This window comes from Pseudopodoces humilis, chromosome 21 (assembly GCF_049639895.1).
Source record: "Pseudopodoces humilis isolate 2021_Gansu_Grassland_sample_001 chromosome 21, ASM4963989v1, whole genome shotgun sequence".
In the NCBI taxonomy this organism is placed as follows: Eukaryota; Metazoa; Chordata; class Aves; order Passeriformes; family Paridae; genus Pseudopodoces; species Pseudopodoces humilis.
Window position 1 is genome coordinate 8,776,794 of NC_142220.1, and position 21,089 is coordinate 8,797,882.

Below are 21,089 nucleotides of genomic sequence, written 5' to 3' on the forward strand. Positions count from 1 at the left end.
TCTGCAGACAGCAACAATAAGTCCAGTGTCACAGGAGGGGGAACATCAGGCTGCCTTCCTGCAAAACAACTCTTCAGTATGGAATTCCACTTGTAATTTTGGAAAGATTCTGACTTGGCCAGCAAATATTTGGCTATTGACAGATGATCAGAATGAAACAATGGACAGTTTTCAGGTAATTTGCATGTGGCAGTACCGGGGTAGCTTTATGTTTTTACAGCAACTGTTAATTAGCAATCCTTAATTGTCCTGCCTTTAGAGGGCTCAGGGTGTCAGTGCCCTGGCTGGGGCTGCTCCAAGAGTTCTCCTTCACCAGGACTTCCAGTCCTGGATGCATTGGCATCTTTCAAACTAAAGATTTATATCTAAGAGCATTGATTATGTATTACTCCTACCAAATTAGCACAGGCCCTGCCACAGCAGTGGCAGTTTGCCATCCAGGCTGAAGCTCTGCTATAATTTTCACTGAAGAGAAAGTTGAATTGAGTTCTATGTCTCATTGCTTGCACCTGGTATCCTGCTATAAAAGGGTGATTTTTGGACTTCACCTCTCCTCAATACAGAACTTGAAACTAAAGTATCAGAGAACACATGCTTGCTACTGAGGCATGTAATTTCTTCCTTCCTCTTTATTCTAAAATTATTCATGTTACCTACTTGATGAAAAAAAAAAAAAAAAAAGCCAAGCAACCCAAGCTTTGAGTCACAGATTCTTATCACAGGGACCCAGTTCCCAGGCAGCAGTGAAATGCATGCTATCCTGTCAGACAGAAAATAATTTCTTGTTCCTGAATAACAAAACATGTATTTACTACAGATACTGTTTCAGCCATTTAAGAAATATTTTTATGCTTTGCTTTTGTCATTTTATCAATGCTCTATTTGTGTTCAATAGCATCCTCCATTGTACAGAGCAGCAGGATGACAGACCCAATCACTGGAACTTGACATTAACGTGCTCACATTCCATGGCTACAGCTTGGTTATAAAAGCCATGAAAGACTGAATTTAATATATGGCAGAACACCAGAGTGGTTTTGTTGTTTGTTGTTTGTTTCAAATTCTAGAAACCATCTCTCTGATCCTGAATAGCAACCAGGTTCACAAACTTTCTTCTCCTTTCACTAAGCTGGTTTTGTTCATTCTCCTCTGACCACGACCTCCCGAAGGACCAGGGATGATTTCTCATCACTGCCTGCACCTGCTAAACTTGAAGATCAGAAGTACTTTACAGACAAAAATATTTCTTATTTTCCATCATTAATAGATGATTATTTATACAGCTCTACCAGCAAAGAGGCAAACAGGAATTCATTGAATATGGAATCAACACCATCAGCATTTCAACAGGCCCATTCATTTAAGTGACAAAATGAGCTACAGTAAAAACTTCTTTAACTACTGGGAAATTCCTATTTACACGAGTATGCCAAGCAGTGCTGTCAACAGCAGAGGCGCCCCAGGTCACCTGCAACCATCAGAATTTTACAGAAAATGGCTCTGAAGGCAAAAGGATAACACTTCATCATTCCTAATTTGCAGGAAATTGCTCCCATTTAAGTTACTGTGTAAAAATAAATTCTGATTTGGGAGGGACTATGCTTTAAATATGGTTCAAGCTAAAAGAATTAAATTGTGACATGACACAGTGGCAATTACTGCAGTAAATGAAAGGGTCAGCTGTTCTGTGCTTTCTAAAAGGAGGAGGCAAACATCTAGAGAAGAAACACAAAATCCATAAAAAGTTTTCAACTCGTAACTTTGTATCAATAGACACAGCTCTCTCAGACCAGAACACTGAGCCTTCCAGCACCATTATTCTTTGAGCCCAGGGACAGAACTGAGGCCACACAAAAGTGACTTTGTACACTTTGACTGGGCTGCAGCCCCCAGGACCTGCTCTCGCGCTGACAGGAAACAGTCGCTGCCTCGAGCCTTCATCTACCCACGTGAAACAGAGACCACAGACCAGCCTCTGTTCTCTCCTAATTGTCAACATCTGCTCCGCACAGCTATGAATAATTTTATGACACACAAAAAAAATCTCTCCTACTGACTCCAAAGGCTGTTGGGTTTGTATTTTTCTTTTTGAACGCGAAATCTGACGCTGAAGTTCGGCTGCTAGGTTAAGACTTGCATTCTTCTGAAAGATACCACTAAAACAGAGTTCAGGGTAGGTAGGAAAAGCTGATAGTGCTGGTTATTCCTTTCAAAAGGCAGCTGGCCAAATAAATGTTGGCAGAGATAATACAGAATTTTCAAATATTGGAGAGAAATGGAGCAACAGCCCACTGGTGGAGGAAGCAACCTCCATGAGAGGTAGCTGTGATCCCTCTGACTGCTTAATTCATGCCAAGTACAACAAACCTCAACTCAAACATCTCAGCCCAAAAAAAGTGAGGATGCAGATGTACCAATGGACACATTCAGCACGACCTGAGTTCCAGTTCAAAGAAGAAACACATTTGAGGACAGCTTAGCAGCATTGCCACTTGAAACCTCGGCTTTCCTGCTCTTTCAAGTGAGCCATCAGGGGTTCTAAGACTGTCATTTGAATGTAGTTTTTAATTTATTTTCATTTCACAATCACAGCTTGATTGATTTATTTATTTATAGTAGAAGAGTGCCAATATGAAAGGTATGGCTAAAACTCAGAGGATATGGCTACAATTTTAGATGGTCACTATGCCTGGCTCAAAAGGGACAGGGGAAAGGAAAAAGAGAGATGCTCATCAGCCTGTCTGCAGCCCTCATTAGCAATGGGACTCTTCATGAGCAGGAAAAGCAGAAGAATGGAAGGAGAGTAATTAAAGAATAAATCACAAGGGCAATCAGCCCTTGCCAGTGTAATTCTCAGACACTTTTCCAGAGCCGGAACATAACATGATAAGGCTTTCTCAACTGACTCCTGCACAAAGCAGAGGTTGACTCTTGGCTGCATATAGGACAACACTAGGGGGAAAAAAATCTTTTCTCCTTCAGCTGAAATACTCAGGAAATGCACAGAAGGAACAGAACACCAGGAACATAAAATTAAACATGCCTCTTTCAGTGTCTACCCTATAGCCAGGACCACAGCAACGACTTCTTTATCTCTCCTTTTGGCTTCTGGGATAACAGAGCTGAGATTTCCCTGCAATTTCCCAGCTGTAAGTGCTGTGACAGTTCATTTGCTTCTTGCTAGCTCAGGTTCAGTATCACCTTGCTGGCCTGGCAGTGCTCCAGGTGAAGTGTGTAGAAGTGTGTGAGCACTTGGGCAGTCTGGTTTCTCTCAGAAACATTAAAAACCTTTTAAATGCAATTGCCAACTTGGTGACCAATTTACCTCCTTCCTCTGAGGCTCAACTGTGAGAGACTATTTCATGAACACAGAACTGTTTTCTCCTGAACATTAAGATGACTATTCCTCTGCTACTTTCTTATGGCTGGTTACATTTCAATTTCTTCATTAAAAACTACTAAGCAATCTGCTCCTTGCAAAATGAATGGGCAATTAAGGATGTGGTGAACTTGTGGCTCTTCTGTGAAGCATCAGGGAAAGACAAAATTAAACAGGGGAAGAGATGAAACCAAGAATGAAGTGAGAAAGTGAAAGCTGTTGAGTGCTGTCACAGCCAGAACAACCAATTCCAAAAGCTGCAGTGGAAGAACACGGCCAAAATAAAACATAACAAAAAGAACACACTAAAGAAAATACAGGGTATAAGAGTGTAAGACCTTCCCATACAGTTCCAGAGTCCCCAAAATTACACAGTGACAAATCAATGGTTTTCAGAAAAATAAAAGTCTGGAATGAATGCTCAAAACAAATTTCAATTGTCAGTGAAACTATTAAGTGATATTAAGCACAAACTTGGACACTATTTTATTAGCTTTTAAAACAGAACATGGCAAAGGGGCTTAAGATGTGTACACTAGATAATCATAAACCAGAGGCAGAAGCATTTGTATAATTGGTGGAGTCTGATGTAAAAAAATGAAAAATTCCCAAAAACCAACCAGAAAAAAAAAAAAAAGGAAGAAAAAGCAAGCTTAAAAAGCTGCATTATTGACAGCATACTTATTGTGTCTTTTGTGGCTAGATAAATTGTCCAAAGTTATAAAGATTAAAACTTTCTTTTAAGTAGAGTTTGAACCATTCACTAGACAGCAAGCAGCTTCTGCAATTTGTCTTTTCTACTTCATAAGACTGAGATTCATACTTTCATGATTATATTTATCTCATTCTGACATTATTACAGTATAGGTATGCAAAGAGTTATCCAAAAGAAATATAGACCTCTAGGCATTCTCTGGAATTATACACCTGAAAATAATAATTCCTTTTACTCTACAAACTTTCTCAATACCTTTCTTTTATGTTGACAGGCATGATTCAGATCCACTCCAGTAAACTCAACACCAGAAATGAATGGTACCAAATCAGTCTAATAAAAAGAAGTCTATTAACATCTGCTTTTTCTGTTTCAGTAGCTCTGAAGAAATCAAAGAAACAGTTTGTAGCAACTTCTAATTCCTCCTACTCTGCTTACCAGCAGCATTTGCTTTTATATATTCTCTATATTCTTGGTAGCTCTGTAGCCTATTATTTTATTTTTGTAGCTAGCCCAAATACTTTTCCCTACCCTGATAGGCAGAAAGACAAAATACATTCCAGAGGCTCCAAGCTGGGGATCCAAGGCCCCTTTCCTATCTTGGCTCTCTGAGAGCCAAGGTTGAAACCAGCTCCTGGAGACAAATTTTCATAAACAGAGTTTAGTTCCTATCTGAAGGGGAGAGGATTCAGAAGAGGGTTGAACCGAGGAGGAACTACCTCACCACTTATGTCTCTAATTGGGGATTTCTGCTAATTTTATGCTATTTTGCTGAACTTATCAAACTGTGTTCACCCTGTGCAGAGGTGGGCATTTTCCAGATCTGCCCCTTGGAGGCCTCCAATAAAGACCAGCCTTTATTCTACCTCCTATACTGACACTGTCTCCAAAGGGTGGTGTTTCATTTTGAGGTTCTTTCAGGCACCAGTGGAACAGGATGTGCTTCTCAGCTTCAGGATGATGAAACTGCCATAAGTGCACAGACAAATATCCATTCTTTATGAAAAAGGACACGCTGTTCACAGCTACATTGATCCAAGCTAATGCACTGAAAAGCTCACTGTAATTTATGTGCACAATTTCATCACAGTCCATTTGGCCCAGACTGTAAAAACAGAATAAAAATCCCATGCCCCAGTTTGTCACACTTGTACCAAGGACAAAAAATACATAAAAACTGAATTACTCATTAAATCTGGATTTTTATACTCCAAAGCTGTCAGACTGGACAATGAATCGGGCTTTTTTACAACACAGAAAGGAAAAATATAAATTCAACATAACAGTATGACATATATTGTTAATACTTGTGAGAGGATATGGGGGATGTAAATATTTTCAAACTCAGCTTCCTTAAGTAGTTAAAAAATCAGAAAAGCAACAACTACAGTGGAGACAAATGTCAAACATGGCAGGGTGAAGTCAGTATAAAAAAGTATTAAGGAACAAAATCCTGAGTGTGCCAGATCAAATAGAATGTGCTTAACTCATGCTCATACATAATTTTTAAAACAGTGAAAAACTGTTCAGTGAGCAGTTGCAAAAGACAAAAAAATCCTTTTTCCTACATATAAGACTACAAGAGGGAGCTGCATTGCAGACAAAATATATTTGAAATCCACAATTTTTATTACAGTAGAAGCCACGGTAAAAATACTTCCCCTCTTTTTTTGGAATCAGCATTTTGATTTTCAAATTCAAAGTAAGCAAATTACAGAAGCAAAGGCTGTATCAGCTCTGTGCTCTCATATATGAACAACCAACTGAAAAATAAACATCACTGATTTGGAAATGTCTGTTTGGAGTGGGCTTTTTGTTTTGAAAGGGAGAAAAAATTTAGGGCTACTTCAATATCTTATCTATTACCTTCAAAGAAAGACTGGATTTTGTCCCTCAAAAGGAGGCAAAAGTATAGTTCCTTAAACTATAGAAGGCAATGATATTAAAGCTCAAAGTGAAGCTTTAGGGTTGTTTATTTGGAAGTCAGCACAAGCTCATCAACAGGATAAATATGGAAGATCAAACAAGAGTTAAGTGGAGCACTCAGAAACTGGAAGTTATTAGTTAGTTCCATTCACATCCTTCAGCTCTAAATTAACAAACAGGTCTTCAATTTATTTTAACATCTTGCCCTATTTTTCAAAGTAATTTTCAAGAGTATTGAGGAGACATAAATGGAAATAATAACTTGGAAAGCCAATTATGCATTTCTGAAAATTCAATCCCGGACAGTATTCCTTTACACTAGGCATTACCTGTCCATCTCCTACATCAAATATTTATAAAAATGGCATTTAGGATGCAAATTTGTTGCATTCCTTATTGGTATCATTAATTACTAAAAATACAAGAAAATATCATCAGCTGGAACAAATTATAGCTCACACAGAAATAGCTGTTTTCAACCAGTTTCATTTCTATGTCCATCAAAGTCATATCAGGCTTTTTCTGGCATACAAGAATCCGTCATGCTGTAATTCTGCATTCATCAAGAACGTTTTGGAACAAAGTCAAACTTATTGTAATATTTCTGCTCCATTTTAGCATTACCATGTATTATGAGCCACATTCCAGCCTTGTTTAATAATGCAAATTATCAAGTGAGATACGAAGAGGAAAAATACAAGTTATTTAACACTCCTTCCCCTATAGGACACCTTTAAACTCATGCAAAACTGCACACACACAAAGCACAAGCTGTATACATTTCTGAATTCCAGCAAACCTGTTTCTAAGTTCAAAATATGTGACCCTGAGCTGCCTTTTCATAAAGCCTCACTGGGAAGTTCTAATTGTGCTTTGAGTTCACAGATGTGGCTAAGCCACTTCTCATTAAACTTTCTAGAATTCCATGAACCCTTTGACATGTATTTTCACATGTAAATATAAACACTGTCGAGCTTGTGAAACTTTGGTTCATTCTCCTCCAGAGAACAAGGATCAACCAACCACAAAAGGAAGCAGCCAGTTGTTTTTGTTTAATAATGTACGGGCTCAATCCCATACAAAATATTGGACTCTGCTGTAAGAACCAGTAACTTTGGCTGTTTCACTCAGCAGAAAAACATCAGGACTTCACTATTAATGCCACATTTTTAGATAATATGGGTCAAGAAAGAGGAAGCAGTGATCAAAAAAATCCCAAGGAAGTGTTGAGTATCTTTTTATTGAAAGACAACAAACACAAGTGAGCCATTAATAGTGGCAAAGATGAGGAGGGAAGAAGCTGGGGGGAGGGTGGAGGGGATTTCAATCAACCTTTTCATGTTTTATTCATTCTTAAGTAAGAAAGCCTTTCCCTCTGGCCAGGTTTTGCTTTACTAACATAACCAGACAACAGGCATTGCATACACCCACTGTCAGATTGCTGCCTTGATTATTATTTCAGTTGTGACACGAGGACAGACAATCCAAGAACTAATAAAGTGGAATTTTCTGTCTGCAGGTAGACAAAGCAGCTGCTGCAAGCCAGAGATATTGAATCTGTGGCCCACCTGGAAAATTCATCCTACTGGCAATCTACTTCTACCAGCTTTTGACCACTAAGAAGTTCCCTGTTGAGCCACATGATGATAATGGAATATTGAGTGCACTGAATTTATGGAAAAGGTCCAGCCATGCTGTCAGGTCCCTTCTTGCTTTTAAAATAAGTGACTCCACCACAGTGCTGGAACTATTTCCAAATTGAGCATCTGCAGTAAATGCTGATTTGTAGCATGAATCTTTATTAAATATTAATTAAACTCTAATACAGGAAGGCTTAGTAAGTAGAAAAGCACAGCTTTCAAAGCTGTCAGTGAAATGCAAGAAGTATCTTTTAGAGCACAGAGAAGTGTGTGCTATGAAATGTTAATTATTGCTCTTCTGTCAGGTGGTTGGCAGAGATTATTGCTAAGAACTACAAATCACCAGAGACAATTTCCAGATTTATCCAACACCAAGAGCTCCAAGATAACCTGCAAAGTCCAGCATGTATCAGGAAGTCATACAGACACAGCTGTCCAGAATCACTGTGGCTTTTTCAGTTCTTTATCTACATCAGGACAATCCAGCCTTATCATCCACAGGCCCTTCCTTTTGGCAGCAGTCTCCTCACCAGTCACTCGAAATTTGCTGCCTGCTTCCTAAGTGAACAACCACGTGAAGGGGTGGAAACATCTTGGCTTTGGCTTTTTGGTAGGTCAGAACAAAATACTTCAGGCAGAACAGAATACTTCGCAGGCTGAGAGACTAAAGCAGTGATTTAACAGATGAGGACGTGAACTCAGCTCTTTGACTTACAGTCAGCAACAGTCCTTAAAAATGACTTGCATAAATATTTGTGCAATTAATCCAACCTTAAAATCCATTCAGAACTTTTAACTCACACAGTCCAGTAAACATTTCCAGTGAAAAGAAGGGCTGCACGATCAAACCTCTGTCACATTTACAAGCACAATTTGGACTTGGATATCCTGTCGGATTAGTTTTAATCTACATCTTTTTCCACTTACTTCAACATCAAAACAGCCAGTTATATTAATTTGTTTGCTTGTTTTCTTCCTGTACCTGTCACTGTGATCTGCACTTACTGAACAATTATCCTTTTTTATTTGTTTTTTTACTCTTGGCCAGAAAGAGCAAGTCTTCCAGAACACATGTATTTAAAGTTTATATCAGTATACCCATAAAAGTGTAGTTTGATCACCTGTCATTTATGCAGAAGATAACACTGAGGAAGCAAATATTGATCTTTTAAAAAGTAGGTTTTTTCATGATCATGCTCTCTGTGTACTCTCTCACTCCCACCACACTCTCTGGGGTATATATCTGAAATTTCACGCATACCATAAAGTATCCTTGGAATGTTACAGTATAATTGTTTAGAGAAACATTTAATGGATGAGTAAGCATCAAGAGGCCAGGGCTAAGGGAAAAGTTAAAATGCTGGCAGCATTTTGTACTGAAAGATCTTCTCAGCATGAGGACTGGGGGTGGACATTTGATCCAAAAATCTGGTATTGATTCAAGCAGTTTAAACCCAGCATCCAGCACAGAGGTGTCTGGAGGCACCTCCCTGAACATCTGCCTCCAAACACAGCTCCCAAACCTGGCTTTGGGCACTGCCCAGCACAGCAATCCAGAGACACAGGACATTATCTGATCAATAACATAAACATTATGATAAGAGGTGACATGATCTTGACAATTGGCACTTTATCCTTTCCGAATTGGTCGTCTGGTTTCCCAATTTCCAGCAGAAATAATCTGTATGTGCATGGTGTGGAAATGCAGCAGAAGTGGCTGGAAAGAGCTGAGCACCAAGTGCAGAAACAGCTAAAAAAAGCTAAATGTGTTTTCACTACAGGAATCTGCTGCAGACAACGTGCTGTAAATTAAAGCAAATTTTCCTGAATTCTCTGAAGGACTGCTCCTCTCGGAGATTCTACAAATCCATTAGCACAGGTCCATCATTATAGTTTTTAGGGGTTTGTGTACTGAAAAGAGTTTAAAAAAAATACACACAAAATAGAGCATATGATATATCAGGGTAAAGGAGTGATAATTGATAACTGAGTATTAGAGTACAGCTGAGAAGGTTTTTACTCCCAATTCTTCCTCTGCCCCATACTGTTTTAAGTAAGAAAAAGCAAAATATTTATCCCTCTACCTGAATTTCTAATCAGAAGATTACAAAAGCAGAAGTGCCACATGCTCACACAAACCAAGCAGCACTTTTAGCTCTGAAGCTGGAAAAGCCAAGCTGCCCCAGGTTTGTGTCACAGCTGAAGATTGTCTGATAACTGGGGCACCTAAAATCTCCCTCCAAAGGGATTCTGTGGTGGTTAACAACATATAAATTGTAGCTGGTGCAGCATGATTTCTCCAAAACTTCAGACACTCACAGGATTCTCAGAAATCTATTGTCTTTGAGGAACTTCTGTTTCTGCATTAAACTTAGTGGAGAACAGGTAGCATGTTAAAATATGAGGAACACAGAAATAGCGTGACTCTATAAAGCTCATCCTGTTAATCTCATAGGTAAGTACCACAAGTTCTGCTAGTTTCAAACCCAATGGATGATCCAAAATTGCTAATCTACCTGTAAATTGTGTGACTCTAAATTATATGTAAAAATAATGCCTTTATTAAGGCTTTAAGAGGTATTTCTAGCATGTAAGATTGCAAGGGACTTCCCAGGTCATCATATTTGCATCCTACTGTTGGAAACACAATATTAAACAATCTCTTCCAGAGCACACTGATTCCCACCTTAAATGAGGAGGTTTTTTTTTTGCATAATCTCAAAATTGAGGTATTTGGTTTTATTTTCCACTTAATTCATCAAATAACCAGTGGCCATTTAAATGAAAAACTTCAGATTGTGTAGGACAAGTTTTTACATCCTCAAGCTTTTCTTTCTTTCCACCAGCACAGTGATCCAGATGCTGTTGTCAGATAAATACATTGGTTCAAATCTGTATTTATTCTAATGCCACACTCACAGGCAAATCCAGATATTCCTTGGGTAACTTTTTCTGTAATTTCCCTTGGTGAATTACAGGGAGCTGTAAAACCACTGGTGATTTTAAAACAAGGTCTAGATCACTCCTCATGTTACAATGACCATTGCAGGGCCTGTTAGTGTTTTTTTGGAGTTAGGGGAACACAACACAATTTATAATGAAGTCTAACAAATAAGGATATGTTAATCTTTTCAACCACTTAAATCCAGGGAAATCAAAACCAAATGTCTCTCTAACACAGCATCCCAAAACCCAAGCCCAAATACTTGGATCCTAAAGCCTGCTGGGATGTTTTCTGCAAGCCATCCATTAGATTTCTTATATTCTGTACAACTTTCCTCCACAAGCTGGATTGATTTCTTCCACAGCTTAACTTGATTTTGCCAAAGTCTCTTTTAGTCTCTATTTTAGTTCAGCATTGGCCTCCTGCCTAATGAAACAAGCATTCTTTATGCCAAAACTCTCATCTTCAGTTGCACAAGATGCATCTCACTTACAAACAATGTATAATGAGCCTGATGTTTAGTGCCTGAAGAACTGCTGCTTTAAAATGATCCTAAGCCAAACTTAGATACAGGAATGGTCAGTACCTTGGGTGGGAGAAGAATCATTCTCAAGGAAGATTTTTTTTTCCTTTTGTATTCAAATCCACTTTTTGAAAAGAAAAGCATAATTTTAGAACATGAAAGCATATGTAGTTAGCACAGGCAGCAGTGAGACATGCAGGGATCACTCCAAACCTGAAAGCTTCATTCTCACATAATGTGAGGTCATTGTTCTGTAATGATCACGTGCACCATCACCTTGGCTTCTCTTGAACAAACTATGTTTAAATATGACAACCTGATAACCTTAATAAACTATCAAGTATTGCTTATGACTGAAAAAAATACATCCAAATAAACCTCTTACTCTATTTCCCTGCTGTAATTTCAGACACAGCTGAAACAAAGATACCTGTGTAAGAAGTTGCTCCTGGGTTAGGTTATTGATCCAGCGAGTGTATCGTTCAGTAGAGTCCAGTGGCTCTCTTCTGACTTGGCAACCAATAATCTAAAGCAAAATGACAGAAATCCCCTAGGTTAAACTGCTGGACACCCATGTGGCAGCAAAACAGTATCACAAAATAAACACTCAAAACATGGCAACTCCAAGAATTAAGATTATCTATACAGTCCTCACTAGCCCCCTTCATAAGGGAGCTAGTACCTTACTGTTCATAAGGTAATATGGTACAGTTGCTCTGTTCAAACGTTAAATAGGTACAGACTTTAAAGGTCTCTAGAAAACACTGAGAGCATTTTTCCAATAACCTCATTCTTGGGACTATTTGAACCATTTTGGTTGAAATTTTCGAAGGAAATTTTCCATAGGCAGACATTTAGAATGCAAAATTTCAACCAAAAGTTACTCCAGCAAATGAAAGTTGGAACTTGAGTAACACCAGACAATCCTGCCAACAGTCCCATAACCTGTAATACCCCCATTACTTTTAATTAATATAAGCAAAATCCCCTGCATATTCTGATTTGTTTTGTTCATGGAAGAACAATATAGATACATCATTTTAATTTGGTCACTGAAGCACTGTACACTCATTTGAGTAAGATCTCCTTATCTAATACTGTTCTGTAGCTGTATGGGTTCAAAATGAATTTTAATATTATTATTCCAGTAGGTGTTGAGAAAACTTCCACTACATATCAGAGAATATCAGCAGGATTAGATATTCAGGATTAGATATTACCTGTATCTGCAGAGACACACATTAATGCAATTTCATAGGAACGCTAAACTGTTAACAAATCTCTGATCAGACAAGGAAAAAGCTGAGGAGAACCCCAGGAGCGTGACTGGACAGAACTCTGCTGTTTGCTCCTCCCGAAGTCTGCAGTCTATACAAAACCTTCAGGGTACCAAGGACTTAATTATTTATGCAAAGTAAGCTGATCCTGTTTTATACCAACTACTGCACTGCCATCATACTGTAACTCTCCATTTCTCCTCCTGGTTTTGATGGTGCTTCCCACTGAGGATGTGTTTGTCCACTGAGAACTAACACCACAGGGTTTCAGTGTTTTTGAATACTAATTTCTGATAATTCTGTTCAAGAACAGGTGGGAAACTTCCTTGGTTTATTTTCCACCCTAAGCATTCATAAATCTTCCAGGTATGTTTGCAGAGCTTTAAACTGCAGAGAGATGTGAGCAGTCAGGCCAGAGCTCTGCATGTGCAGTTGTGAATACTTTTGATGTGGGAACAAAAACAACATGAGAAGATCTTGCTGGGGACTGCTGGCAATGAAACATCATAATTTAGAGTATGATTGAATATCAATCAAAATAACAAGCATGGAGAAAAAGAAAATGTTATTTGCTTATCCCATAAGAATAAACCAGAATGTCTCTGAACTAGGAAATGTTTCCTCAATGACAACAACAAATTACTGTGGAGAACTTCAATCCTCACCCCAATTTAACCCTCATATTACAGCTAAGTCACACTAAGATATTTTCAGAAGGTTAACCTAAAATTCTTTTAAACTGAGTATCAATTAGAAGATCTCACAGAGATGTTTTTACAGCACATCACAGAGATAAAAACATGCAAAAGTCATGTCAGATGTATGTCTACACTGTGCTGCAAGGATGATTTTTATTTAAAAATAGAACTCTTTCCAGTATTCATTAATCAAGCCTTCATTAGCCTTCCCTTGCATATCCTAGGTTTTTTTAACTTACAAAGATACTTTACAAATCTCTGCATAAAAGCTAAAAGGGAAAAAATACCTTTAGTTTCTATGTCAACCTATTCTATAACAGCACAAGATGGAAACTTAGTTTCTTTATTTAAAGAGTCACATTGAAGCTGAATAGATACAGAATATATACAGCTTTCAGACGGCAAGAGATTAAAAAGGAGAGTTTCAAACTTTTTTCTGAAAACCTGGTTTTCATTTAGAGCCAAGTAGGAAGTGCAGTCATCTCTTTCCTGGCAGCTTGAAATTTAAATTACAAGCAGAGGACTGAGTTTCATATTTTTATATTAATTTCTGAGCAGACTGATAATTTCATAAATGCTGTTGGTAATTTAAACAAACTAAAGTAAATGTTGAATCCAGGTGCTCAGCTAAAGGACTGTAATTCCCTGAAGTCCAAAGAACAACTAGTTCAAATCCCAACTCCTCACACTTGAAGAGAAAACTGAACAGGTTTCATCAATTATCTGTACATACACAAGGAGAGGTGAAGGCAGACAGAAGAAGTGCTATTAAATTGGATCCTGACATGTATTTTCTGGATTATGCATCACTGTTTGCAATTTCTTGAGTTTGACTTCAAGTCTTAGCCAAAATTCCCTCCTTTTTCCATCTAGCCCCACAGATAATTCCATTGCATTTATTTCTCGGAATTTTGGCTCATAACACTGGTCTTTGAGCCTTTTGGAATTGAAAAAAAATGATGAAAAAATCCTTATCAAATAAAGTCATTATTTAGGAATTACTGGTATTTCAGTGAGAAAAAGCAATGGGTTACATTGAATTTAGCCATAATTTGGAGCACAATCTTTGGAAATGTAATTTTGCAACACAACAGGAACAAAGTTAACGTGCTGTAGGAAGTGCTGTTTGCTTTCCCCTCTGCCCTAAGAGCTGCTTTATTTTCATTTTCAGAACCAGCACCACTCAAGGCCACTTTTATCATCATTTAAGAAATTTGTTTTACAGACAAATGTGAAAATTGCCACGATGCAATCAAGTTTATTTCTAGATCCTCAGCCAAACAAATCCCACACCTTTCTGTACTCTAGCTGCACCATTCCCCTCCCAATGGGACTCTGACACGTGAATGGGATTTTTGACTTGTGGCTGCAAGATAAACACCACCAAGCTGAGCCTTTGATTCAGCATCTGGAAAGCCCAGCTCATGTAACCAGCTTCTTTCATACAATGAAAATCAGATTATTTAGAGTACAAACAGCTTCCTCCAGCTCCCCTGTGTAAGGTGTGGTAGCACAAGCAACTGCACACTGGTTCCATTTCCTCCATGGCCCTCACAGAGGTTTCATATTCACTTCACTGAATATTTCCTTAGAGCTTTCAAAATGAAATGAAAAGTTTTTCACTGTTGCTTCTCTCGTAACATTTAAAATACTTTGATAAAAAACTTCCTGGCCTATATTACACCTGTTCAGACCTTCCAGAAAGTACTAGAAACTCTGCATTAGAAATATTCTTTTCAGTATTTTGAGTATCTGTTTATATGCAAAAATAGAGTTCATCCAAGTTTCAACTTTTTGATCTTATTAGACAAGTTTGTTTTAATTATTACAAATGCTGTAGAGTGGCATATACCTGTATCTGGATTAAACTATGCAATATATACAATACATGCAATAGGCTTCTTACTCCAACTGGAAACCTGCTGAAATGTAGGATTAATATTCCTTGTGTAGGAAGCAGTAACATGAACAACACATAAAAGAAATTTCTGGCTCCTAGCAAAGGACTATGCCAGTCCAGGAAAAAGTAAAACTCTTATCAGGAGAGAAAATCATGACAATCCTTTCTGCTACAACAGCAACGAGGTAATTTGCTTTCTAGACAGACAATTACTTTTTTTAATGTATTAAAGGTAACTTAGAACTCATTTAGCTTTTTATTTAATTGCAACCAGGATTGGTGTCTCTGGAAAAAATACAAAAGAATCTATCCTTTATTGCAGCAAGTAACAGTAGTAGGAAGAACAGAAAGAGCACAAAATAAGGGGTCTATGTTAAGTACCAACAAACAACTACGCTGAAAGGCAACACAAGTAAATTTTAAAAATAAAAATGGCTTAATATGAGCTGTGTGGGAAGAAGTGGCCAAATACAGAACCAGTTTGTGGCCCTATAGTCCTGCCTGGCTTCATCAAAAGCCTCCAGTCCTGACTAGACAGTCTCAGGTCAAAATAACATTATAGGTCTGCATTTAGGCACCCAAATCTCTCTTCTCTAATAACTCTGCCACTTCACACAATTAGGAGTGGAGTTCATGAATTGTAGCTAAATAACATAAGAGATGTTTCTTATTTTCATCATTTTAGGGGTTTATGCTTTCCCTTGCACATTTAAATGGAAAAGGAAGCGGGTGAGAGGAAACAAAGTTGAAATGAGTTGGCAATAATTAAAACCAATGCGTTTTCTGCAGATGTGGTGTTTTTGAATTTTTTAATCACTACAACTTCCTTTACCACAAACAGTCTTCCTTATTCAGGAGGCAGCCCATGAGTCAGAACACACCCGTTGTACTAAAGAGGAAATGAGGATGAAAAAATAATTGGTCTTCAATTTTATCCCAATATTTTCCATCCTCATTTAAAAAAAGAGGAAATGAACAAAGGCAAAAGCACAAACTCTCCACAGGGCAGTAGCACTGGATGTACAAACAAGATTATATTCTTCATATAATGTATCTCCTCTTAAGGAACTTTATTATTGAAACAGGCATTGGAAAGATAGGCATTTTAGCATGAAAAAATCCATGGCTTTTCTGTACAAAATAAATGCAACTTTCAAAGGTACAAACAAACAAAGTACAAAACTTCATTCTACACTCTGAGGAAGAGTGTACAGTGTTGTATTTCATTTTAGAAATATGACAGAATGATGTAAACCTCCTTGAAGGGAATGTAATTAAGTACTTAGTGATGCTTTAATTAGAAAAATCATAACATCTGATCCTAGATAATGTTCTGTGAAAAGAAAGATTATCCAAATAACAAGTAAAATAGAGGGGATTATCTCTAGGGCATGACACCTTTTTCCCCAATATGCCTCTTGGTGAGAGCCCACAGATGGAAAAATGCTAAAATAAAAGGCTAATAAGGGTTATTTACCTTATCCTGAATGTTTAAGAGCAGCTTTAGTTAATCAAGCCCACATCTTTTGTGTTAAGGAAAGGTAGATGTCACCTCTGCTGTCTCCAAACCCTATTTCAATTATTTTTATTGTAGTAATTTTATGCAGTAATTTCCTTTAAGCAAGATTTCATGATCACCATTTAATGCAATTAAAAAGAAAAATAAAGTAAGGAAAAATAAAGAAATATTTAATGTGGCTAAAATCTTTCTGAAATTATATACTGCAGGAAGAAGTAGTAAAATGTGTTTCCTCTCCCAATCATTTCCGAGGGAGGAAACTGTTCTTCAAAACATGACACCTGTGAGGTAATTTGCATTAGGTGTAAATATACAAAACACACCCTGGTGTATTTAATGCATGTTTTAAAACTTATAAAATATGTTGATAGTGCTGACTCCCCAAAGAAGCCTTTAGGTCAGATGAATATCCATTTCCACAGATGCTTCTATCTTGGGGCAATCCATATTTAAGAACAACTGTTAAACATTCTACTTGACACTAGTTCAAGCCCAAAGTCCACAAAAGGATGTTACATGTTTATTTTCAGCCCATAAAGAGAGAGTAATGAACCAAGGAAGTCTGAATTTTCTTTAATGAATTTATATGAAAAACAAGGAGTCAAGGCAGTGTAATCAGAATGAGCCCAGCTGAGCAGCACAAGGAAGATTTAAAAAGACGTTGTCACACTTGTGAATTCATGATGTTTGAACATGACATTTTGGGGAAAATTTCAAGTCAATATCATTGAAGAGATAACAATTTCTTTTGTCTGTAGCTGCACAAAGTCTGGTTGGATTGCAGTAACTATCACCTCAGCAAAATGTCTGAACACCAGGAGGAGGGAACCTTGATTTTTCAAACATTTAATGCTTCAGACATAGTTTTAAAAACAAAATATGTTGACATGAATGAAATACATTACAGTCAGACTTTCATGAATATCAAACTCCAGTAATCACAATCATTTGATGGGGTTATTGGAATGTGGAGGCTATTTTAAACACAAATTTAATTACAAAGTTGTGTCAGTTGGGCTGTTTCCCATTTGGGCTGTTTGGTTAAATGTAGAACAGACCTAGACTGACATCGTGACTTTTAAAATGCTTTGCGTTTTTTTTCAGAAATACCAAATTCAAAAAAATCTTTAAGGCAGCTGCCTAATAAAAAGCAAAGACACAGCTGAATTCCAGCAGATCTGGATGATACACATGCAAAGGCCCAATTATTGAAAATGAAGAAATAATACTCTCACATTGTCAAAGAATTTTCATACTCTCCAGTGCAAAAAAAAGAAAAGGAATCGTATTTTTTCCTCTAAACATACCCTAATATCACCACTTCTGAACAAAACCTTCACACAGTTGCTGCTTTAGTTTCTACCCTCCAAACCAAGAGAAAATTATTGAAATGTTATAAATTCCCTGAAGTGAAATCTGTAAATGTTTTTTTTAAGTATCTATATTGGACAGCCTTAATTCAGAGTTACATTTTCCACAGCTGGAGAAGAATGTAAAAGACTTGTTAGTTTGACAATAATGTGCAGTAAAAGGGAAATAAATATAAAAAAAAATCTGCTGACCAAAATAATTAAGACTAGTTAATGAAAATATTCCTCTGGACATGTTTTAATCTCACATTAAAAAAAATCAGCTGATGTTGGACAATCAACAACTACATGTAATCACCTTAGGAATAATCTCATTTTCCCTTTTATCTATACCAAAGATAGACCAGAGCCTCTTCAGACCTATTCAGCTCCTTTAGTGGAGTAAATTCCTGCTAACAGGTTTGTGCAAACAAATTTAATTTGTCATTCAAGGTATGACAGTACTCAATTAATGTCTCTTCAATAACTGCTGTATGAATTAATTCTTATATTAAAATGAACCTCTACAGGCAGTGCTTGCTGGGACAGGCCTGGGCAGCACAGGCTGATCTGTCTCAAACATGCTGAGTAAGGGAGGCACAAGGAGAGCTGTGCAAATTAACTAGGGAGAAAAAAAGATTTTCCAAGTTCTACACAAAGAAGATTTTAATCGACTTCACGTCCAAAATAAAAGCACTTATGAAAGGAAAATCTGCTAAGCTATATGGACAAAGGAGGACAAAGCAATTTAAGGGGAGATGGTAAAACCTGGACTTCAGAATTCAAGGTAGAATGAGAGAAGATCACCAACAACCTCGCTGAACACAGGAAGGATGACAATTAAATAGAGGTACAGAATTGAATTGAAATGAAGGACAGAGAAGTAGCATTGAGAATTATGTAGTTATGCTTTATGGCAGTTTAATAAAAACTCACATACACTCATTGTCTTTTCACACCGCAAAATTACAGAATCAAGTGGATCTGATCGTTTTAGCCATAAGAAAAGAATAGTATGACTCAAACTAGTGCTCTCTGTAAGCAGAGCACTCTCGAAGGGAGGGAGGAAAAAACAGTCTTGCTAATTTTTAACACATGGCAGAAAGGTGTGACAGGTCCTGATAAGCAGAACAGCACAGGGTACAGTGACATGAAAAAAAAAAATTAAATTAAGACTTTCAGAATTAAAAAATGTGTGTTTCCAGACCAAAAGGAAAAAAAAATCCTCACAACCTCTAAATGTAGTTAATTTGTGAAGTTCAGAAACAGCCAATGCCTTTGGCCTAGAGCTGTGCCTTAAAGAAAGGAACAGCTCAGCTCTTCATTCAGGTGCTGATTTCTCCAGTTCATGGCTGATTGTGCAATATTTGTTTCAGCTCTCCCAGGGCAGGTGAACAGATCAGTGAGCCACCAGTGCCAGGCATTGTTCAAGTTCACTCAATCCCATCAACTACCTCAGAGTCACATTAACCATCAAAGATATGCAGAATTCAGGCAGTTGGTTAACACAGGCAGATAATGCAACAGATAAAAATGGCTTTAGGCATTGCTGCTCTTGATCTAAAGCCAAGCTACAGAATATGCCAAAAATCTGCTTTAGAGATGCAAAATAGTGAGAATTGCTCATTGAAGAAATGCAAATGGTATATTCATGTTCTCTCACAGCCCAGGTATCCTACCTGTTTGAGCCAAAGGATTGTAATTTCATAACAAATAGAAAGGTGTTCATTGTGACACTGCTACTGATTCACCTCCTATTGAGCCAGAGAATAGGAAAGGAAATAATGTTCTTTATTTCTATTGCCCACATTCTTCCTCCAGCTGTTGTATTCTCACTGAGGTAGGAGACAGTGCTATTTTTAACCTCTTTATGTTACTCAGTGTCTGCAAGATCATTCCAGATCCAGCGATTTTCCTTCAGCATGCCCAGATGCTGGAAGCATCCAGCAGCAAGACAACCAGGGAGCAGATACAACTGACATCCCCCTCTCCTTGAAATGAAAACCTTTGGGAGCTTCCAGAGGCTAACACTCTAGAAATTAAACAACAGAATAAATGTGAGGCAGAGTGAAAGACTGCACAGTGTCTGTGGGTTGGGAAATAATTTCCTGGGCTACTCCAAACTTAGAAAGTTGTTTTATAGAACACTAGTATGTAAGGTTGGAGCTCCTCCAGAGGAACACAAAATATAATAAAAGAACACAAGATATAATAAATTTTAAAAGATAAATAAATACTATATATATTATACATATAAATATTTTATATATTAATATTTATAAATATTTAGAAATAAAATAAGATATGAAGGCATGATTTTTTTCAAAATTAAGGGAACTAGAATCTTGAATCTTCCTATTAATTAGCTACCAACAAAGCACACATGTTTTGTGGTTGGTAAATAAGCAACACCTGGCTTACTCTGGATAAATGGGATAGATGCAGGTTCTAGGAATAAACAAAACCAGTATGACGTCCCTGAGCTTTACAACTGCTCAAAGTAGGGATTTGAACTGAGCCTTATATTTCTTAAGCAGAACTTAAGAATTTCTAGTATAAATACACAGAGTCTCAAAAACTTGTATCTTCTGAGAGTGTCTGTTTGTAGAATTCATGTCAGGGGGACTTAGAGATGATGTAAAATGGTGGACAAGGTGACAGCAGTCATGCTTTAACAAAAACAACAATGTATTAGTGATTTGTATTTTGAGATCCAAAATTCTCCACTCTGAACATTTCCAAAGACAGAACAGTTCCACCCTACAAACCTTATTTTTAAAAAGTGTTCCAGATAAGAGAATAGAAATTAACTTGCTCTTTAAAGCACAATTAATCTATGATTAGACACAAAGGAAATTAGACACAAAGGCTGCTGCTGTTAACTCAGGTGTGTTCCAGTACCTGAACCTGGGGCAAGCTCTTCATGCTTTTAGATGGAGACCCAGGTTTCTTTAAAGAATAACTTGTTGGGAAGATCCCAGAGGCATCTGATAGCTTTGGCTCTGCTGTTCAGTAACCAGGCTTCAAGTCAGAGTATGGCAGTTTGCAATTAAGAGTAACACAAAAGAAGAAGAACCTCACGGATTAATTAGAACCTGGGAGATTTCTCTTGGTGGGCAAAGCTGGAGACTTTTCCTACTTTTAGATCTCTAGTAACAACAACAGCAGACTGAAGCCTACAATATCAGGGCCCACTGGGAACACTGATCTTTAAATTTG

General features: G+C 37.5%; 1 protein-coding gene across 1 annotated transcript in view; it reads right to left on the minus strand.

Annotated features, from left to right (window-relative positions):
• The window catches only part of QTGAL (queuosine-tRNA galactosyltransferase), a 103,618-nt gene that overhangs the window by 62,774 nt on the left and 19,755 nt on the right, over positions 1-21,089 (minus strand). Inside the window, exon 6 of the mRNA XM_005526820.3 lies at positions 11,558-11,653. Within this exon, the coding sequence (XP_005526877.2) occupies positions 11,558-11,653 (96 nt within the window). The remainder of the gene's footprint in view (positions 1-11,557; positions 11,654-21,089) is intronic.